Source organism: Anser cygnoides, chromosome 27 (genome assembly GCF_040182565.1).
Source record: "Anser cygnoides isolate HZ-2024a breed goose chromosome 27, Taihu_goose_T2T_genome, whole genome shotgun sequence".
Classification (NCBI taxonomy): domain Eukaryota; kingdom Metazoa; phylum Chordata; class Aves; order Anseriformes; family Anatidae; genus Anser; species Anser cygnoides.
Window position 1 is genome coordinate 3,656,774 of NC_089899.1, and position 22,259 is coordinate 3,679,032.

Genomic DNA, 22,259 nt, shown 5'->3' on the forward strand with positions numbered 1-22,259 from the left:
TGAATCCCTGTGGCCCCTAACCTAGCTGTGGTCCCCAGACTTGCATAGACTCACTGACCACACAGTCACCAGGCTGGAAGAAGTCCCGATCAGGCCAAAGTGAATTTCCTTTTCCTACTGTTTGACATAAAAAACTGTTTGAGAACAGCTTGGCACCCTGGAATGAGAGATGTGAGGACCTAAGGCCCTGGAGAGTGTGTGGTGATGGCAGGGCAGGGAAAGAGGTGAGTGTTATGTTTGGGTGAGGGCAGGGCCATGGGCCAATGAGCCTGTAGGATGTCAAAATCTCGGCTTCAAAGACTTGCGAGGTGCCTTGGACAAACCTATCCCAGCCTGAGAGATTTTGGGACTGTTCTGCAATGATGTGCAGTGGGTATCACAGGCCACTGCTACCCACTTGCATGGTGGGTGGACTTAGGCCTGCAGGAGGTCTGATAGTCAAGAGATGTGGGTGTCCCTGCCATCACCAACCTCCTGCCCCCCCATACTGGGAGTTCTGTCCTTAAGAGGAGAGCGCTCCATGTCAACAGAACCAAGAACATGAGGAGAGCAACACGGAGGGGTGGCAGCCATATGGACAGCTCCTCCTGCTTTGTGCTGATATCATTTCACTGCCCTTTTTTGCAAACCTCTTTTTTTGAAGCAAACCTCTCGTGGCCAGGCAAAAAGATATTATCATGGCAAGAAACAGCCTCCCCACTGAACAAGGCACATTTTCATTTGTACAGCAGTGTCCTCGCAGTGCCATCGTGCCAGGTGGCAAGCAGCCCAGGCTGGGGCTTTCCAGACACTGCTGGCCTTTGTCTCCATGCAGTTGGAGTTCAGTTACATCCCCAGGGAACTGCAACCCTGGAGAGGTGCTGAGTGTAAATAGCCCTGGCTGCAGGCAGTTCTGGGCTGACCAAAGCATGTCTGACATTAATATCTTGCTAGAAAGCATCTTATCATCAGCCTGAGACTGATTTCGGCCAAGAAATGGTACCCTGGAAGGAAGCCCATGAAGCCACCAGCATTTTGCCTCTGGCTCATTCCCATTTGGAAAGTTTTGAAAGACCATAGATAGCTGGCTGCCTTGTGTTCTTCCTGCTAATCCAAGCACTGCCCAGGGCTGGCAGCATAGCTGCCTGCCTGACATCTTGCACAGCTGTCTAATTCAAAGCAGCCCCTTGGCAACATGTCTCATGCAGCACAACATGCACTTATCACCTCCCTCTCCTTGGAAGACTGTGAACCCTCTTCTGCGACCTAGGAGCTGGAGGACAGAGGAGGGAAATAAGCAAGAGGATGCAACTGGTCACACTCTTCAGTCCTATCAAAGTAGTGCATTAAACTAAACTCTGTGTTCACATCCCCAGAAACGGAGTTGCTGCAGGGTGCCAGAAATCAACTACTTGATTCAATATGCAGTCTGCAGGGTTGTTTGCTTAATATTAACTCAAGGTTTTGTAGGGAGGAAGAAAGACATAGAACATCCCTATCCTCTTGTGCCCAGGCTCATGTCCACCCACAGACACTCACTAACACAGAGATATAATCTTGCATGCACTCACAACCACCCAGGCTATGCAGCCTCCCCCGAGCTTACTCACAAAGTGCTCTCACATAACAGGCATAATGGTCTAATGCTCCTCCACAGCACTGAGTCCCTTATGGCACACGCTCCCACAGTCACACAGATGTATGCACACTCAGTTAAAAGCAGATGAAAGAAAGAGCTGAGAATGACTTTAGATGCGTCTATCTAGAATATAGTATTTGGAGATGCATGTACCTCTGCCATCAGCTGTTATTCCGATGCCGCTGCTGCAGAGTGCCTGGAATTCAGCTGCGGAGAAAGCACAACAGAGCCATTAGCTTTTCTGGACAGTTCAAGCACAGTGGCATTAATCTGGGATTTATTGTTTGTTTGTTAGAATGTCATTTGTGGGCTTCCAAGCAGTGTCTGTTTACACTTAGGCAATGTATATTTTAGAGCTGGTACTCACAGCTAATAGTCCAAAACTGTGAGAATCTCTGCAATGAGATTGGCATCAGATTTGCTTGTTGATTCAACCTAAATTTGTTGACTGCAAGGTTACACCCCTTTCCCCCTGCCCATGGCTTTTCCGTACCATTGCCAAGCTGTCTAGGCCATCTCGTGAAGAACCTGTCACAGACTCAGAACATCTCTGAGCACCTTCTTGGCTTTTTGCAAACCCAGACGGAAGAGGAGCTCACCAGAGTTTTTGGCAGGACAGGGTTGGCAGGGCTCTCCAAAACCATGATCTGGGTTAGCACAGCAGCACTCGGACTTCGTGACTGCTCCTGGAAAGGGCCGTGCACACGTGCCCTTTTTAATGCCTCCGTAACAGGTGCTGCGCATGTGGGTGTCCACACAGACTCGTCCATCCACCCCGATAGCCAGGCCTCCAAGGCATTCACATCGGAAGGAGCCCTCTGTGTTTATGCACCAGCCATTCATACAGATTCCTGGTGTCTCACACTCGTCGATGTCTGGAGGAGGAAGCACAAACTGGCTGTTAAGCTACCCATGGGCAGGAGAACACAGAAAGGGGCTTTAGCTTATTGCATTAGCTTATTAGCATTATTATGATGCTTTAGCATAATGTTCTGCCAGGCTCTGCTGATGATTCAAGGAAAGGAATAGGGATCTGGAGGTCTTCAGTCTCCTGAGACCGAGCCCCTTCTCAGAGCAGCAGGGTCTGTACTCTGCTATGTTAATGGAGCAGTGAGACAGAGAATTCACCTTGTGTCACAGCAGTGTGTTAGAGGAGTGCTACATTTTCCTCTTCTTCCTTTCTCCACTCTGCCTTCACACCCTAAACTTCCTGGCTTTGGGAGGTGACACACGAACCCTGGTGGAAGATACTGTAGAAGCTGGGGAAGCCATGAAGATGATGGCTTCCAGCTAACACTGTGTAAGCCATACACAGCTTCACAGTCCTGCTTAACCTCCTGTGGAAAGAGGATTTAAGCTCAAATTTGCACTGAAATAGTTGAGGTGCAAAAAAATTTTCCCTTGTTCCCACTCTGCTGTTAGGGAAGAATTTCTGGCAGCAGAGCAGGAGATGCCTGGAACCAGGCTTGTTTTTTCTTATCTTCCCTTGGCCTCAGACTACATTGCAAGTCCCCAGAAACATGTGTGACAGACTGGGAAGAGGGCAGAGGCCAAGCTCAGAGGCCTACTCACCGACACAGTAGCGTCCGTTGGGAGCCAGCACAAACCCTGGCTTGCAGATACATTTGAAGCTGCCATCTTCATTGATACACATCCCATTGAGGCACATATTGGTTGTGGCACATTCATCGTGATCTGAGGAGGACAAACAGAAAAAATGAGCAGGGTCTGAGAGCTCCAGCAGGACTCTCCTGTGCTCAGACACTCCTGTCACCAAACTTGTAGTCAAATTGCTTCTTACAGCAGTAGGTGCTAATCCTCAGGCAAAGTTCTCACTGCTACTCCTGTTAAGAACTGTCCTGTACCTCAGTCAGCTGGTCCAGCTTGCAGTAGGACTTGTACCTTAGCTTCTGGAGGCAGCAACTCTCAAGGTGATAGAGAGTATCTTGCTTCCATACCTCTGCTCTGCTCTGCTCTGCTCTCCTCTCCTCCCAAGAGATACCCACTCAAGATACACTCTGCCATAGCAGTGTCTATCCAGGATGAAGGAAGATCAGCACAGATTAAAGTATCCCCCCAGGCAGGATGTAGTCTCAGCTCAGATTAAAGTATCCCCCAGGCAGGATATAGTCTCAGCTCAGCTCCAACTTCCCCAAGGCGATGGATGATGACATATCGGGAAATAGCTTACCAACGCAGTTCTTGCCATCAGGGGTGATTTCAAAGCCAGCATTGCAGATACACTGAAAGCTGCCATCAGTATTAACACAGCGTCCATTCCTGCACATCACTCCATTCATGATGCACTCATCAATATCTGGCAGGGAAATAAATATAGGAAATCAGCGGCAGTTGGACTGAGGATCAGTTCCAGCTTAATCAGCTCCATAAGAAACCCAGAAAAGTGCTCTCAGTCTTTCATAGTGTATTCTGCTCCAAGATGACAGTCTTCTCCTCTGTGCAAACTGCAAAAGGTGGAAATGTATGAAAAGCTCTCTGCATGTTCTGGGAGCAGCACTAATTTTGAGATTTTAGAGCTCTGGGATCTCAGGACTTCCATGATGTCCTGGTCGATATCCTGCCCTAGGGCTCCCCTTGTATCTGAAACGATCCTATGCCTGTTCGAGCCCATAGTAGGCAGCAAAAAAACTCACACAAAAAGCCATGGACAGGCTTACTACTAAGTGTCTCAGAGACACTTAACTAACTATTAACTTAACTCTTTGATAATCCTGCTGAAATTGGTGTAGCATACAGTGTCTCCCCCAAAAGGCAGGGACAGAGAAGACATACCGATGCAAGCCTGCTTTGTAGGGGTGCTCTGGAAGCCTTCATGGCACTTGCAGTGATAGGAGCCAGGTGTGTTCACACAATCACCGTGCACACAGGGGCTGCTGGAGCACTCATCCACATCTGCAAGAAGAAAAGCTTAAATCTGTGAGTCACTAAGGGAACACGCACACAGCTACTGGGAAAGGCGACAAATGCTGGCTTCTGTGAGTTGCTGCACCCATTGACAGCATGGCCAGCAAGGATGAAAGCAGTCACATTCTGCATTGAGGAGCCAAAAGCTGGAGCTGGTTGAAAGGTAAAGCCAGCCAGGCCTGAATACATGATAATGACCACGTAGAGAGTACAGTTAGAGGAGAAAGGGATCAGAAGCCTGCAGACCAGAAAGCTTGACCTCTTTCATGTCTTTTTGGAAGCTCTGCCCACTGAGCGAAGGAGGGAGAATATAGGTTGTCTTGGGAATCTGCTAAGCAGTGACAAGCAGCTAAGCCAATGGCAATGTTATGGCTACCAAAGGAGAGTTGTCACCATTGCTGGGTAGACAAATCCTTTCCATCTTCTTCCAGCTTCATTAGCTGACATGAGCCCAACTACAGCCTCTCATAGGGAGCTCTGTCTGGGATGTGGGTTGTTGGGGCAGCAGCCTAAGGTGATGTCGGGAGCTTGCATGGGGCTGGTGCACGGTGGGCGCCGACCTGTGTGTGTGTCAAGCAGATTCCACTCACCAATGCATTCTCCACGCACATCTTGCTTGTACCCCATGTTGCACTCACAGCGGTAGCTGGATGGGGTGGGGATGCAGCGTCCGTTCAGGCAGAGGTTAGTGAAATGCTTGCAGATGTCAATGGTCTGATTTAAAGTGGCAGTTCCTGGAAAGCACAGAGACAGCATCAGACAGATATTACAGCTCCCTTCCCGTTTCTGTCCTCTTGAAGGAGGAGCAGTAAGTCCACCATGGTGCTGCAGACACAAACTGAGCTGCCTCAGAATGCCCTGCAGAGTGCTGTGGTACCAGATGTGCCCTCACCCTGCTGGCATCCACAAGATTGCACAGCAAGTAAGGTGAGAACTGCTATTTATTGTCATCCAGTGCACTTCTGCAGGCCTCAGCTCTCGGCCAGGAGCTATACAGAGATGCACAAAAGAAGAGAGTCCAAGGTGGTGGGAAAATGTCTGTTTTGGGGAAGCAGAGAGTGAAGCAGTGACGTGAAAGCTTCATTCCTGTTTGGTAATTAGAAAGATATTCTGCACTGGAGCCAGCTTCAGCTCCCCTGCTCTGCCAGGAGATGCTGTTTGATCTGCTTCTGGGCTCAGCATTCTGCATAGCATTAGTGTCACATCCCATCACCTCCACAATGTCATAATAAATCTTGTATCTGGCTAAGAGCAGTGGTGGTTTGCTCATGTGTGCACAGCTCAGAGAAGTGGGCCGGCACACAGGCAAACACGCTGTGTATGTTCTGAGACAGGCAGCCAAGTTGGGTCAGCACAGTAAGAAAGTAATTTTAATTACCAATGCTTGAACTTCCTGGGCCCATTCCAGGCAGACCTGGGATCCCGCCTTGTCCATTTGCCCCATTTGGTCCGATGCCTCCAGGTCCGTTGAGTCCCGGCCCAACTCCATTGGGCCCAAATCCAGGAATTCCTGGAAAGCTCCCAGGGAACCCTGGCACGACTGGGAGTCCTTCAATGCAAAGCCTGCGGTACTCATCTGAAACAAACCAGCTGCCTTAGTGCTTTTCCAAGAACGCCTTAAACCCCCCCGCTGCCTCCGCTAGAGTGCAGAGAGCAGAGGCAGAGGGGTGGAGAGGCAGACAGCAGGTAGGGTGGATGCTGCTGGGAACAGGGCAGATGGGTAAGGAGGGCTTTCATGCTGCACACTCTAGACCAGATGATGGGACAACTTGCCAGGGTGTTTGGCAATTGCTTCTTGGGGTGTGTTGGGCAGATGGCACCATGGGTTCCCTTCATGCAGGAAAGGAGGGGACACAGAAGGGTGATAGACTGGTACTGTAAAGCTCCATCCTTCTCAGAGGAGGGGTTGCTGGTGATGAAGGAAAAAAGGCAGGGAGATATAGATAGCTACAGTGTTACGCCTTCTGAAGGCATCCTGATGTGTGGTCTCACCATTATTTGGCCCCAATGTTCAATTATGGTGGGAGCCAAAAATTGCTGAAGGGGTACGAGGAAAGGGATAAATTCGTGCCTTGGCTGAAGTCATCTGGCTTGCCTTCGGATGAACCCCAGGCACAGAAGCCAGCATCCCCACGCAACGTTTCTCCGGGTGTTATGTTGATGGTGTACCATGTCTGTGCAACCCTGGGGTATAACTAGGGCAGGGCAGAAGAGCCACAGGTTGGACCAGCAGAAGGTGGAGAGCCTTTGCATTGTACTTACCAGACCCGCGGACAGGGCACATTTCTGGAGTCTGACCGATGGCCCAGCAACGCCCCGAGTCACAGCAACACTGCATCTTTGTGTACTGGCCAGGGAGGTCCCCAGCACAGCGGCCCCCGATCAGAGCAGAGAAACATGTCCCAATCCGCTGGTCTGCAGAGAGGGAGAGAAGGAGACACATTCAGAGGGGATCATCATCACACTCTTGGTCAGGTTCCAAGGGCCTGTTCCCATTGGTATTTCTTCTTCAAGTCCATTATCCTAATCTGATCTTCTGTTCTGCCTCATCCTCCCACATCGTGATGTTCTCCAGCACCTTCATCTGGTGCACAACAAGGCTGTAGGAGACAAGCTTCACCCTCTAGTGTTAGATCCCAGATTCCCGTTTAGGCTCCTATAAGCAGCCTGACCAAAACCAGGAAGAGGCAGTAGGTTGGCAACACCTCTCCATTGGATTCTCTATGTTAGTTATTGCCCTGAACCCCGCAAGAAGGACAAGCTGATTCTGGTTGAATTCACAGAGCAGAAAACAGATGAGATCCCCCACTTCATCTCGTGTTTCCTTACCTTCCCATTTCAAATAAATGAGATTATTTACAGGTGTCTCCTTTCTCTCAATAGTTTCTGCACTGATGGTGGATGTCAATAGTCAGGTCTGGGTTCCTTCACTCACCCACCATACACCCTGAGTTACCAGCTGGGAGAGAGAAAAGGCTGAGGATAGCTGGTCCACAAGAGACATCATTGCAGGCATCAATAATACCACCACCGGACAGCCTGACTCATCCTCTCAGCAGGGGCAGATAAACTGTTCTGGAGTAAATCCGTTATTCAAAACTGCATCCTGGCGCTGAGACCTCCGTTATTCAGGTTCCTCCTGACATTGGTGTCTGTCTTGCTTATTTAGGTTACACTTGTGACCAAGGACTGTCCATCAGTGTCAACATAACAGTCCCTGAACATGACCACATCCCAGAAGCTGTAATAACAAATGCACCTCCCTTCCTTTGTGGACAAACCTGCTTAGCCTCTGCAGAAGTCTGGCAGATCTGATATTTGATTTTGACATACTTTAATTTCTTGACTGTGTTTTAAGAATGAAGTGCTCCAAAAAACAGTGTTTGAGGGACCCTTTGGAGCCTCTCCATCACTCTAAGCATGGACTGGGACAAAGTCCCTCCTTACCATTTCATGTCCAAATATACTGCCTCAAAGATAATTCAGACCTGCTAATGAAATCTAGGAACAAAGAAGGCTTGGTGAAAATGGAAGGAAATTTATTTGTAAATATATTTTGGAAATTCATTATCATGTCTGAGGTACACAGAAAGCTGAGCAACACCCTCATCTGTTGACAACAGCACAGAGTCAGAGACAAACTCATCCAGAGGTAGTACTGGGAAGAGTGAGCCTGGCTGTGTAGCTTAGTGATTGCAACCTCTAAAAAAAGGACAAATTTCAGCAATGTGCTAAGTGGGCAGTATTGCACCTCACTAAACCTTGTTCTCCTCTGGGAAGGTGTGGGTGCAGCGGCGTACAAGCGTGTAGGGAAAGTTCCCTGTTGACTGCTAAACTAATGAAGGTTAGAGTTGCTGTTTCTTTGTTTTGTTTTCACTTGTAGCAGGACAGAACTGGTAGACCAAGGTGGCAGACCAAGGTGGTTAGCCACCACTTTGGCAAGGCTGGGGATCAAGGTACAACACTTCCAGCATTAGCCAGTGATCCCCAATGTTGTACTTGTACTAAGCAACGACCTTTCCACAGCCACCATGGTCCAGTGTGGGCCTGCACAACTCAAGCAAGGCCGTACCTTTTCTTTCCAGAATGGTTATAATGGTACCTGCCCCAAGTTCCTTGCTTCCCACGAGGAAACACTCCCTGCCAGGTTCCAGCGTCGCTCCCTAACCAAATGGACTGTTCCCAATCTCACACGCCTCTCGTCTGATGGCCTCCCATTCCCAGAGGATGCCTGTTTCAGGTCATGGGTCAGTTCCCACAGCCTGGACGGAGCGGTAAGAACAAGCCCTGGATGATGGTCAAAGCCTGCAAGCACAGCCAAAGCCACAGACACCAAGCCTGGCAGTGGTGTTTAGTGTGTGTGGCTTCTGGACAAGGCCCAGGAGACTGAGGGTCTTTCATATGTCTCGCAAGCCTTGTCTGGCACCAGGCCCTTTAGGAAAACCTGGAATCTTCCACTCATTCATCTCCTGTCCTTGTTTCTCAAGTAAATTAATGAGGGGGAAAGTCTAGTCTGATTTGTCGTCTGTGCTTTTAGACTGAATTAGCCAGCAGGCTGACACTTTCCTGAAATATAACTGAAATTAATTGCATGGAACTGTTTGATCTGTGGGCTGTAGTTACATCTCTTCTTTAATCACATCTCGGGGACTTGCAGAGGACAGTAACCCCGTTTAAAGCCAGGGTGACTATACCAGCAGTTCTTTTAGTAACATTCCTTCAGCCATTCCCCAGCACCGAGTTCAACATGAACTGTTCCTCTAAACAGAAATGTTATCCACGAAAGGGACTTGCAGTAGGGCAGACAGACCAGGAGAAAGGAACTTTGAGCAAGGGAACTGAATGCAACACAGGAATAGCTCCTAATCCTAGCAAAGCAAAGTACTAGCTGTATGGATGTTTGGGTCATCCCACATCCTTGATCTCTGGCAAATGAAGAGAGTTCAAAAACAATGCCCATATCTTTGTAGGTTTTGGTGACAGCTGCTGGTGTGTAGAAGAGAGTCTTATTTCCACACCACCTTGACAGGTTGAGTGTTATTTAACATCAGCATGAAGCCCACTCCTATTCCAGAAAGCAGCTGCTCTCTGAACGAGCCAGGGCAGCATAGTGGGGCCACTTGGAAAAATTGCATGAGCCCCTTTACCTCAAACCATTGGTGTGAATTTATCTAAATGAGCCACTTAGGACAGAGCTTAGATGAACTTCTAAACTGGAGGGTGGTAGTTTGGAATAAACCCTCTGGGCATTAGAAATAACAGATTCCACCCAGCCCTTCTGTTCTTCTATGGGATGCTTGCTGCCATAAAGGCAGTGATACATGGTGACAGCCAGCCAGTTAATGAGCAAGAAGTCATTTGGAGAATGCAACTTCTTCTCCTACAGACAGACATGTGTTGACAGGTTTGACAAGGCAGGGAGGTCACAGCAGTTTGTGTAATGGAGGGAATGGTCCGGCCTTTACTCATCTGGATGAACATTTATTAAATTCAGCTGTCTTTGCTGCAGTTTGTAATAATCTCTTTCAGAAATGAAGGTCAGAACCAATTGAAAACCCATCTGGAGCTGCCTTGGGCAGAGGCAAGGGTGGATGGAAAGAACAGTGGGTCCCTGCAGTCCCTCTGTGACCTCTTCCAGGACCACCCACATGCTGGAGGTACCAGTGAAAAGCCATCATGTTTTTGTTCAGCCTTCCTCTGCAGCTGTTATGGGAACAGATTTGCACAATAACCTTAGTAAATCAGATAAAGCTGCAAGTGAGAAATAAGGTGCACATGAGATTACACAGTGCACAGAGGTGGTGGATAGACCCACGGGTCTGTCAGTGGTCTCTGATTCAGGAAGGCTGTGGATGCTTTATAAGGTCCCACCAGGAAGGTGGAAATAGAATGCAGCAGGAAATGGAATTTGGTCTGCATATCATTTTGGGACAGATGCAACTCCAAGACGGAGCTGCCTGTCGGTGTCTGGCAGAGTCTGCACCTGTATGGCTGGGCCTGCATCTCAAAGGCAGAGGTGTGGCATGATGCCTGGGACGAGCATTACACCAGGAGCTGCACACTCTGGGTAACGGGTGATAATTCATCACGGCAAGTCTCCATTCGTGGCAGTGTGGACATCCTCTCTGTGGTGGGCACAAGGTGACTAGGATCTGCCATGCACCTGCAAATGACTGGCATTTCGGGGGGGTTAAGACATCTAAAAACTTGTTGTCTGGTTCCAGTTTTTAAGCAGCCAGTAGAAGAGATAAAAGTCTGTGCAAAGGAATTGCATACAGCAATGGATTCTCACGGCATACATACATAATTTTCTTCGATTTGATCATGAGTACTTTATGGAAGTCACTTGAGAAAAAGTGAGACACTTAGAGAATGAAAATAAATTTGAAAACTTATTTCTAGTTGCTTCTGGTTTAAGGGAATAAACTCTTTTCTTGATTTTTTAAAATTTCATTTGTTTTTCTCCACATTTACCACATTCATTTCATCACAGAACATTTTTTTTCCCATCAATTCCTTTTTGTTATTTGTAAATTCCCCAAGGACTGGGAAACTATAAAAAAGATCAGGGCAAAAGTTGCAAAGGGGCAAAGGAAAATGAAAACAAGGGGAAAGATATTATCGGCTTGCCTTTACCAGTGCACAAATATGAAGACAAGTATAAAAAGTTATTATAGTTTTTTAAATTACTATTTCCCTAGTTTTGCACTTTTCATCCTGGTGAAAAACTGATCTGTTTCTTTGGAGGTGGGGTGGAAGCAGGCAGAGAAGGAGGAATAGGAAGCACTGGTACTGCATCCCAAGGAAGAACTTTTGAGGTTAATTATTTCTTCCAATTTGTGTCTTGCCTTTTACTGAAACTGAGAATCTCAAGCGGCCAAAACCAAGCAAACTAATGGTTTGAAAAAGGCATTTGGCTCTGACTATAAAAGGACCTGAGGGTGATTAACTCAGCAGGGAACTGCAACACAGACATCAGCATGTAGCCAGAGGACTACCACCCAAGATGTCCAATGGTGTTTGGTTTGCATGGAAGAAAGGTGCAAAAGGAGCCTCATGCAGTGGTGAGGACTAAGGATGTCATCACATGTTCTCAGTTTCTGGAAACCTAACCAATTTCATTCTTGTCTGAGTAAGATTAGTATAGATGGTGGTGTCCATCTCAGTGGAAAGTGATGTGAGAACAAAGGAATAATGCATCCTCTGGGTGCAACTCCCACTAAACCAATATCCATGACACACCTTGGCCACCAGTGCCACTTCTGCTGTCTCACTGAAGGAAGGCTGCAGTGCAAACAGGGAAGCTCTGGATTATCAGAAGGCAGTTTCTTTGTTTGCAAGTGATACTGTAAATTCCCTTCCTCCCTGGCTCCTGGCTGTTCACTGTTTTCTAAACTCACCTTTCAGTTCAACTGTTTTAAGCCTGAGGTATAAATGCATCCTTGAAATAATTCTCCCTCCTCTTTTTCTTGTTATTGTCCCCAGCCAAGGTCCCACCAAGTCATGGACCCCCTTGTCCTCCTGGGCCTGGACATGATGGTGCTCAGCAAAGGTAGGAGGATGGGAGTCCCAGTGACTATGGAGCCTTTCTGTACCGTCAGTCCCTGAAGGTATCTGGGAAGAGCTCCCCTTGGCAGCATACCCAGTTCCGTTGACCCCTTAGGAAGTGCTGAGAGCTGTTGGGGGGCTCTGCTCATAGTCTCTCCAGCTCCTTCTTAATCCTTTTTGAGCCTGTGACCCTCACACCGCTTCCTTTTTGTCATTTCTTACCATCATAAATATTATCTTCTCATATTTCCTCTTTCCTGTTGCTCTTTCCCTTCCTGGACAATGACCAAAGCAGTCAGAAAGGGTTCTCCGGGCAGGTGAGGCCCTCAGTGACACCCTCACAACCTCCTTTCAATCTCTCACAGTCTCTCTTTCAGAGCACTGCTGCCCTATCAGGAGAAATGAGCAAATAAAGCAATGTGCAGGACTGCTGGCTTGCACTGAACAAGGGAATACCACGTGCATGACTGGAAATGCATCCGAACATCCATTTTACTCATTTTAAAATTATGCTTCTAAGCAGTTCTTGAAAAGCAAACCATTGTACAAACAAGGCTCACAAACTGCTAGAGCAGATTCTTCTGCTGCCTGCAAAGCACTGAGCCTGTCTTTTACAAGCATAAATGAATGAAACTGTTGTGAATACACATGGAACTGGATTCTTTGTGTCAAGCACAGATGGTTGAATCATTCAATAAATGTTCATTTCAAATGATGACGGACTTTCTCCAGCTACGCCACTGTTTGCATTTTACTGAGGAAGGCAGCTAATGAGATTTGGGATCAACTCAAGCTCAGTGTCTTGCTGTTTCAGCTGCAAAAACTACAGGAGATTATTCAAATGCAATAAAAAGGTGTTTACTTTTCTAAAGAGGGAGGGGAAAGGGATGGGAATATATGAAGTTTGCCACCATAAAGTCACCACATACTCAGTGTGGGTGCCCCATTATATATAAAGCCGTATGTGGTCATTTCCAGTCTAAACATCTGAGAGGTGGCGGCATGACAATCTCTTCTGCTCTCTCCTGATGCTGTTCTTGTTTTAAGGGTGTCTACATTATTTATTAACTTTCAATTTTACAAACTATTTATTTGATTTATTTCATAGGATGTAAATAGTGGGTTAAAACTCCCAAAATGAGCACTAAAACCCCCTCAACTGATATAAACAGGGTTTATAAAATATGGATTCCACTGCAACAACACCCAATGGTAACTGTGTATTTTGCCAGATAAAATATTGTTCGTCCCAAAATATGACAGCACACTAACAGCATTTATTAGCTCAGGGAAATGGCTAGAGCATGATGTATTGAGTTTAGATGCAGTCATAGTCCACTGTAGCTAACTAAGCTTTGGACTATTTTTAAATTTGGTCTTTCTAATTTTATTTAGTTCTCTTTACTTGAAACACTTGTTTTCAAGGAAAGTGGAGAAATATCCATATGACTCATCAGACTGCCTTCACACCCCTCAAGGCTTATGGAAGGACCTGGGAAACAGGGAGGAAAAGAATTTCATTCTTTTTAAAACCTACCAGGTGCCCAAACAAGGTGAAACGTATGTTATACTTTATAACATTTTCTTTCTGGAACTGGAACATGATTAATTTTTATTCCAGGTTCTAGGGATATAAAAGAGCTTGGACTTTTATATTTATTTTTTTTCTTTATTAATTTCCAGGACTTTCCACAGAAAACTGTGCCTGACATTTTCCATTGCACTAACAATGATCCTTGCCAAAGATCCTTGCCTTTCCTGTAACAGTTCCTCTTTACAGATCCTTGCATCCTTGCGTTTCTAAAGGCAAATTAAGTTTCTGAATGAAGAGACAAACCCTGGGGTTCATTTTGACTAAAGTAACTGCCCCTGCTGAAAGCAAGTAAGTAGAGAGCTGATCTATTTATCATAGATGCTGTTGTCTGTTTCAAAGAGAAATGGACCATCAAATATTTACAAGACTTGGAAAAGAATTTTGATCTGTTAAACATGCAAGATTCACTCCAGGCTCTGTAGTCTGGAGGCAAAACAGCTCGTAAGTCTGGGGAAAGCTTGCCTGGACTTGAGCCAATTCTGGAAAGCTTTGAAATATAGGCATCTTGAGCCAAACTAAGACAGAGTGAACAGGTATGTTCGAGCCTGTTAAGTGGCACACACTGTCCACAACCAAGCCCTTCATGCAGTCTGCAAGACTGTGATTTCCTTATGGGCCTGAAAGTCATTTTGTTGCCAGAAATTGGATATTGTGGGAGGAAGGTGGGCTACAAGGTAGTGTGTAAGAGCTTACACAGCAGCCTTGTAAGCCTGCAGGCTCAGCATGTGTGCAGGAATTGGTGTCTATAGTGCCCCGTGCCATGCTTGGGAAGCACCTCTTTCTTTCCAGTGACTACAGAGGGAAACCAGACAGCCAGCTCCTCAGTGCAAAGCAACTCAGTCCTGAAAGGTTGAGTTCAGTGCAGTGAAATGAGGCCAATTGAGTCCACAGCCCAACTGCTTATTAGCTTGGGGCAGTAGAGATTTATGAGCCATTACCTGTAGTCTAAACAGGAAGAAGGAGGAGATGACAAAAGTCACCATTTATTTGCATTGGTTGTGCAAACATTTGGAGTAAGCTTTCCTGCTCCTTCACCTCTGCAAAGCAAGTGGATGAATGTGCAGCTGCAGGGTGTTCCCCGTAACTGGGCTCCTCTTTGATTCAGGAAGGCCTACAGGCTTTTCCTTGGACCTTCACACTGCGCCATTAACCATGCCTTCAATTCAGTCACAGGGGGGCTGCTGATACCTCTGTCTGTCTGACATTTAACGCAGGAGAAAAGTGATAGGATAGGAGCACAAGGGTTCTACTTCAAGCAGACCACTACCCTAGCCAGACACCTTCCACCTCAGTCCTCTTAGTGTTCCTGAGCAGCCCCCTGTGAAACACTTTAAGCACTAAGGCATCTGCAGCTCAAATTATTCTCTGTGACTCGGAGATGGGGAAAGCCCTGGTACACAGTAGCCAAGGAGGAGAGCATCAAAACCTGTGACCAGGCCAGACCATGGCAGCACATGAAAGGACAGCACATGAGAAGCAGCATCTTACAGCTATTGCATGAACAATGTGTCCTTCTGAAATGATTTCCAAATAGCTAACGTGATGTGAGTTCTGGGTTTCAGTGTGACGTCTCTCTACATCAGTGGTTGTGAGAGCTATCGAGCATCTTACCAATGCAGCGGGATCCATCTGGGCTTGTCATGAAACCACGCGGACATGTGCACACGTAGCTGCCTGCTGTGTTGGTACACTCACCACCATCACACACGCTGGAGACTGCTCCACACTCATCCACATCTAGAAAAGAATAAACCAACAGTGATTATGTTTCTTTGCAAACCATCTCCTTTCCTACCTGCAGTATTGATCCAGGACCAGAGCTGGGAACACAGAGGACAGCTGCTGGTGTTAAGGACTGTCATGGGATGATTGAAACCCTTAGTGGACTCCTAGCAGTAGGTCAGTAGAGAAAACAAGACTCCCCTAAAGAGTAATTCAGAAGGCTTCATGAAGGCATCTACCTATCTCCACTGACAATATAGGTCTTTGGGTAGGTTGATCTAAAATGTTCAGCTCCCTGGAGCACAAAGGAAGCTTTAGGACAGAAACACATCTGTGCAGGTGCCTCAACAGCTGTTCTGAAGGCAGAGATGCTTCTGAAAACATCATGTTTTTAAAAAGCACTGGACACCTACAATATTCACAGAATTTTTCCATACAGGAGGAATTTGGTTGAATTTTAAGACAAGTGTGTGTACTAGACCTGTGTACTAACAGTAAGACAGAATACAATGTGTGATGAGCCCTTCTTTCCTGGAAGTGGCTGAACATCTACCTACTGATGGGAAATAGTGGATTAACTCCTTGTTTTGCTTTGCTTGCATGCACAGCTTTCATTTTACCTAGTAAACTGTCGTTATCACAACCCACAAATTCTTGCATTTTTACCCTTTTGATTCTCTTCCCCATCCCCCTGGGGAAGAGTGAGCAAATGATTATGTGGGGGTTTGCTGCCTACTGGTTTAAACCATGACACCATGGAAATTAAGGACATTATAGTAAGATTTTGTCAAAGCACAACAGCTATGCTCAGGACTCAGAGAGGCCAGGCAGCCTCAGTGCCCAAACATATGGTAATGATTGCAGAAAGATTACCAAAGTACTGAAATTCAGAGAAAACCACACCAATGATACAGCTTTTACCATCTGAACTTACAGTGTGATCTGCCTAGTGTGGAGATACAGCATACCCTCACCACAAACTGAACACAGAGACTAGTCTCATTGCCAAAGGCCTGGCTACCTGAGTCTGGATGCTGAAAGAGCTCCGACAGGAGCTTTTCGCATCCGCATCTCACTGCAGAGCCAGATTCTTCCCTCTGCCTCTCCCCCACGTTTCCTTCCTGATGCAGCTGATGTCCCTATGAGGAATTCTGTCTCCAAGCAAACATCTCCCTGCTCCCCATGCACCAAAATCTGCCAAGTAACCATCAGTCCCTCCAGATCTTCAGGCAAAACATGTTTTTTATCCTAAGGGAAAGCACATAATCCTATCCCAATGGCTTACATTGGGCCCTGTCAAAATGAGTTTCTACACACAATTCTCCAGCTGTGCCTGAACAATTAGGGATTGGATTATGGTTCTCAAGAGTCAGCTTTTTCATTAGACTGTTCATAGAAACCAGATACTAATGCCACATCTCATGAAGCTGTTTACACCTGTGAAGCTGACAGGGAAACACACTCATGACATCCCACTCTACACTGCACTGGTGTGGCCTCACATTGAGGGCACCACGTTATAAAATAGGACATAAAACTGTTAGAGAGGACCCAAAGGGGGGCTATGAAGATGGTGAAGGGAAGGTCCAGAAGGGAAGACACATGAGGAGCAGCTGAAGTCACTTGGTTTGTTCAGCCTGGAGAAGAGGAGGCTGAGGGGAAGCCTCATGGCGGCCTGCAGCTTCCTGATGAGGGTAGTGGAGGGGCAGGTGCTGAGCTCTGCTCTCTGGTGACAGCAACAGGACCGGAGGGAATCTGCATCAGGGAAGGTTCAGGCTGGATGTTAGGAAAGGTTCTTCACCAAGAGGGTGGTTGGGCACTGGAGCAGGCTCCCCAGGGAAATTCATGGCATCAAGCATGCCGAAGTTCAAGAAGCATTTGGACAGCGCTCTCAGACATACGGCCTGATTTTTGAGTGGTCCTCCAACCCAGGAGTTGGACTCAATGATCCTTGTGCATCCCTTTCAACTTGGGATATTCTACAACTCTATGATTCTATAACCTGTCCCATGCACTTGGGCTTACTTTTACACATACTGAAATATAAAATTTCACATGGGTGGTGATTTCCCAGACTTCTAATTTGTCAAGATCTCTCTCTTTAAGGCCTCTCCACACTCAAGGAAGTCAACAGCTCCTATTAATTGAATATCATCTGCAAACTTACTTGGTATGAATTGGAGTCCTGTGTCCAGATCACTCTGTTTCTAAAAACATTGAAAAGAACTTGCCCTAAAATGGAGCCGTGGGGAACCCCACTAGTGACTGGCCACGGGCCTGATGAAACCTCATTTACTATAATTCTTTGAGCCTGACCCATCAGCCAATTGTTCACTCATTGCATTATGTATTTGTCTGTATTTGTCTATTATGTATCTGTCTTTGGCTGGACATTTGTGTCCAAAAGAATACTATAAGAGATAGTATTGAAAGCTTTGCTAAAATAAAAATAATAATAAAAAAAATCACATTACTGGCTTCTCTCTGTCAACTGGATGGGTAACTTTGTCATAATAGGAAATCAAGTAAGTTACACAGGACTTTCCCCTCATGAACCCGTCTTGACAGTGACTAATGACTGTGTTGTATTTCAAGTGTTTTTTTTCAGTAACTGCCAGAATAATCTTTTCCATAATCTTACCAGGCTCTGCAGTGAGACTACCAGGCCTGTAGATACCAGGGTCTTCTTTCTTACCCCTCTTGAAAATTAGAAAAACATTTGCTGGCTTCCAGTCAACTGGGGCCTCTCCAGATTTCCAAGACCTTTGAAAAACAATTGAGAGAGGTCTTGCGATGACATCAGCCAGCTCTTTGGGTACCCTGGGATGAATCCCATTGGGACCTATAGACATATGTGCATTCATCTGGAACAGAAAATCCCAAACAAGCTCAGAGTTGGCTGGAAGTTTATCATTCCCCCAGTCATGGCCCTCCAAATCAGGTCTCGAGGGATCCCAGGGCCCATCATCAGTGTTACAGGCAGGGGCAAAGAATCATTAAAAGTCTCTGGTTTGTGGTGATGATCCTCATCAAGTAACAGACTTATGTTATCTCTAGTCTTCCTTCTCCTGACAACACACTTTAAAAAGCCCTTTTTGTTGGCCCCACAGTACTGGCCAGCTTCAACTCTAATTGAGTTTTGGCCGCACGAATTTTCTCCCTACAACAGCAAACAACATCTTTGTAGTCCTCCCGTGTCACCTGACCTTGCTTCCATTTCCCACCATACACCAAGAGGGGAAGATGCATTCTTATTTGTTTTCTCAGTAATTCTAAAATTATGCTATCATAAGCATAATTTTGGCTGCCTTTTGCACACAGCAGACACTGCCTCTGTCCTTGCAGTGTTCCTTTAGTTCTTTGATGCTCAGAGTCCTTGTAACAGATAAACATGACCTGAAACCTAGAAAGGCAGCAATGCAAATTTACAGAAAACACTTCCCCCACCTGGGCCCCTGCAGGGAAAGAGATTTTATCATTACAGTCTACCCTGTCATTTAATTACAGGCCTGTGTTTGGTTACAATTTGCAGAACACTCCAAGAGATAGACTTTTATGAAGCAAACGCTGGTTGTACTATCAGAAATAACTGTTTAAAACATCTGCATAGCTCTCTTGAAGTTTGTTGTATCAGAGATCTGGAGGCCAGCTGACAGGCAGGCATCTTATTAGCTCACTATTGGTAGTGTCAGTCATCCAAGAAAAAGTGTATGTGAGGGGTGGGCAGGAGTGACAGCAAATACATTCCTTTCTTAAGGAAAAACAGTTAATTCAAAAAGTTAAATCAAGCTGTAACATTTTTTTTTCTTCATTTAAAATCCTAGCTCAGAAGATTCCAGTGTTAGCAAGACAATATGCAGAAAAAAAAAAAGAAAAAAAAAAGCAAACGTTTCTTGAGACTACTTGCACATCCTGTACTTTGAGAAACTGAGCTCTGGGCTTTGTTGTTATTTCACTTCTTCCCAACCACATCTGCCTTCTTTATTTTCTCTTTCTAAAGTGCCTCATAGTTTTGATTCATTCAAAGCTGAAGTCCTTGGAGAGCTTGATGCCGTGGGACACATATGTACACCTCTCATTAACACCCAGCTGCCAGTTCTGGGTAAGGAATTCTTCCAACTCCAACCTGGCTACTTCATGACTTTTCCAAATATCTGTTAAGAATTAAAGCAATATTCTGTGCACTCTGCTCTTCAGACAATGGCAGAATTCAATGCAAACGTTGATTTTGGACCTGATCTCCATTTCGTTGGGTTGGACTTGGCCTGATCATTTAATACTGAAGATGCTGGAAGCCAAAGGCTACAGAACTTCAGAAACAGAGAGAGTTGCAGCCTGCAAAGCCCATCCAACACGGGTGCCCACAGACTGAAACCCCAACCTTTCCATCTGCTAGAAAAAACAGGAACTGATGGAGAAAACATCTCTGTGTCACGTAGCAGAGGTCACGCCTCATCAGCCCTCTCTCGTGCAGCACACGGGACTCTCAGACCTTCCCTTCCAGAAAGCACAAAGAAACCACAGAAGGGAGTAATGGAGCCCTCCAAGCCACACCAAATCCATGGAAATGAGCTTTTAATGGATACAAACAATGAACTCTTTTTCTAGACATTTTGTAAGAAAATTGAAAACACGCTAATAAAATGGCTATCATGTTCCATCGGGAGGAAAATGGGCCAGCCTACCCTCTCTGCTCATGAAAAAAGCAGGAAAACTCCCTCCAATTTAGAAACATGAATGAGATTCAACAGAGTAAAAAAATAGAGCCTTGTCTTCATCAGCAAATTCAGAATTTTGTGTGGCGGTGACAAAAAAAGACTACTGCAGACTAGCCCTTAGGGACATAAGTGGCATCTAACATGTCAGTCAACAAGTGCTGAATAGAAAGAGGTGAGTTAAAAGAGGAGAGATTTGTAATTAAAGGATCTCTTCTTCCTTGGCAGAATCTGTCTCCTGGAGATGCAGATGACTATCAAAAAGGATCTATCATGAATAGATTTAAACAGAGCTTGTTGCACAAAGCATGCAATGCCTTTCACCCCCTTGCCTGGTGTTTCTCTATGTACTTTATTGTATCTTGTATGTATCATTCAGGAACAGATTTGGATATGAGACATTTATTCCTTTTTGGGCACTGGAAAGCATCTTGGGTAAGTTACTGGTACTACATACTTCACCGATAATAGAGCTGGCATAGCATTTTGTTATTCCATACAGGAAGGGCTATTAAGACAAGAAATGAAATTATTGGCAGAGAACCACTGAAATCATGGAAGAAAAAGTTTTGTTCAGTTGGCGATTTTATGCTTGAGAACATGTGACAGAATTGTTCCCTTAAGTATAATTTTAATGGTTGCTTTAACATGTCACTCAGTGTAACAAACTCCCCTTCCCTCTGATTTCTTGATAAAGCTTTTTGTAGCAGGAAGATGTAATGATTTCAGTTTTGATGTTTCCTTCCTTCATTTTGTACCATTACTGTCAGGAGTGCTTTCTTGTGTCCTCCTCAACAATGCTTTCTTCCAGCAGTGTTAAGAAGTTAGCTTGATAAAAAGCATGCTACTCTTTCAGAACTCACACACTTCTAGTCCCCTTGCAAACCTCAACAGATCCTGCTCTTCCCCTGATCCTCCATAAGCCAAGCCTAGGATGTGTCAATTTAATTGTAAGCTGACTTGCTCATCTTCGCATACAAACAGAATATAAATGCAGTCCTTTGTCCTTTGCAAAGCCAGCCTTGTCTTCGGTACCGGTTAAGAGAGCAGCCTTCCCCGTCCTCAGATCCTGTCTCTCCTCTTTCCCCCTCCTCGCTGAGTTTCACAGACTGCTTATATCTTTCAGAAAGTGAGCAGGCGACTCTCTGTGCCAGAAATTTCTCATTATGTGTTGTACAGCCCCAGGCTCAAGAACTCTTGATCCCTCGAGCTCCCTCAGAATACAATGAACAAAGGCATAAAATAAGCCACTATTTGAAAGTGTCACATTCATTAGAGATGAGCTATAGAAATAACTCTGGAACTAAGCAACCCTGAACTTGGAGAACATGTAAGTTCAAATCCAAGCTCGATGTTGTGTGCACATTTTCATGTTTAACAGATAGAACAAAGACACAATTTTCCTTATGGGGATGACCAAATTTCACCCAGTGTATCCAGCTGCAACCATCTGATATGCTTGGGAGATCAGGGCCTGACCTGGACTGTGTTATCAGCATAGTAGATCTTGCATAAGAACTGCATCTTTACTCTTCAGGGATTCAGGAATTGAAAATGAAGCCTTGATTTCATGTGCCATTTCTGTTAAGAGATAAGTATCACTATGGAAAGCTAATGATATTATTTCTACTGCTTATTCCCACTGATAAACAGCCCAAAGAAGATTAGTGGTACATGCTGCTGCATTAATGAAGGAGACATCATTTATCAGCAAACACAGTGACACAGGCTCTGACCTTTGGCTCAAACACAATCCCATCTGCTGACTTCACTCCCCGGGAAGAATCCTATAAGCAGAAAATACAAGCTCCTGGGAACTAGGGAAGAATTTAACACAGACATTTCATTTAGCTTTAATATTTCCTGGTTGCTGGACTTGAATGAGGCATCTGAAAACAAGAGGAAACCATTTCCTCTTCCCAAGAGAGATGGTCTCAGTGCAAGCTGAGAATTCACTATTTTCACCAGCTGCAAAATAAGTGCAAACAGACTCAAAAAGGGAATTCCTACAGCTTTGAGATTTTAGGTTTGGAGCACACCTGGATAAAGAACATATCCTCTTATGGTTGTAGTCATTATTTAGATTAAAAATCCCTGGCCCGGTGTAGTTTGGACTGTTACAGTGACTTTGGTGGTA

At 45.6% G+C, this 22,259-nt stretch overlaps 1 protein-coding gene across 3 annotated transcripts in view; it reads right to left on the reverse strand.

The window, feature by feature from the left end:
* FBN3 (fibrillin 3) overlaps nucleotides 1-22,259 on the reverse strand; it is a 117,077-nt gene that overhangs the window by 36,060 nt on the left and 58,758 nt on the right. For all 3 annotated transcript variants that reach the window (XM_013195275.3, XM_066984007.1, XM_013195276.3), the window contains 9 exons: nucleotides 15,297-15,422; nucleotides 6,806-6,958; nucleotides 5,922-6,119; nucleotides 5,134-5,277; nucleotides 4,412-4,531; nucleotides 3,810-3,935; nucleotides 3,191-3,313; nucleotides 2,218-2,493; nucleotides 1,772-1,825 (listed from right to left, as the gene is read on the reverse strand). In XM_013195275.3, the coding sequence (XP_013050729.2) occupies nucleotides 1,772-1,825; nucleotides 2,218-2,493; nucleotides 3,191-3,313; nucleotides 3,810-3,935; nucleotides 4,412-4,531; nucleotides 5,134-5,277; nucleotides 5,922-6,119; nucleotides 6,806-6,958; nucleotides 15,297-15,422 (1,320 nt within the window). The remainder of the gene's footprint in view (nucleotides 1-1,771; nucleotides 1,826-2,217; nucleotides 2,494-3,190; nucleotides 3,314-3,809; nucleotides 3,936-4,411; nucleotides 4,532-5,133; nucleotides 5,278-5,921; nucleotides 6,120-6,805; nucleotides 6,959-15,296; nucleotides 15,423-22,259) is intronic.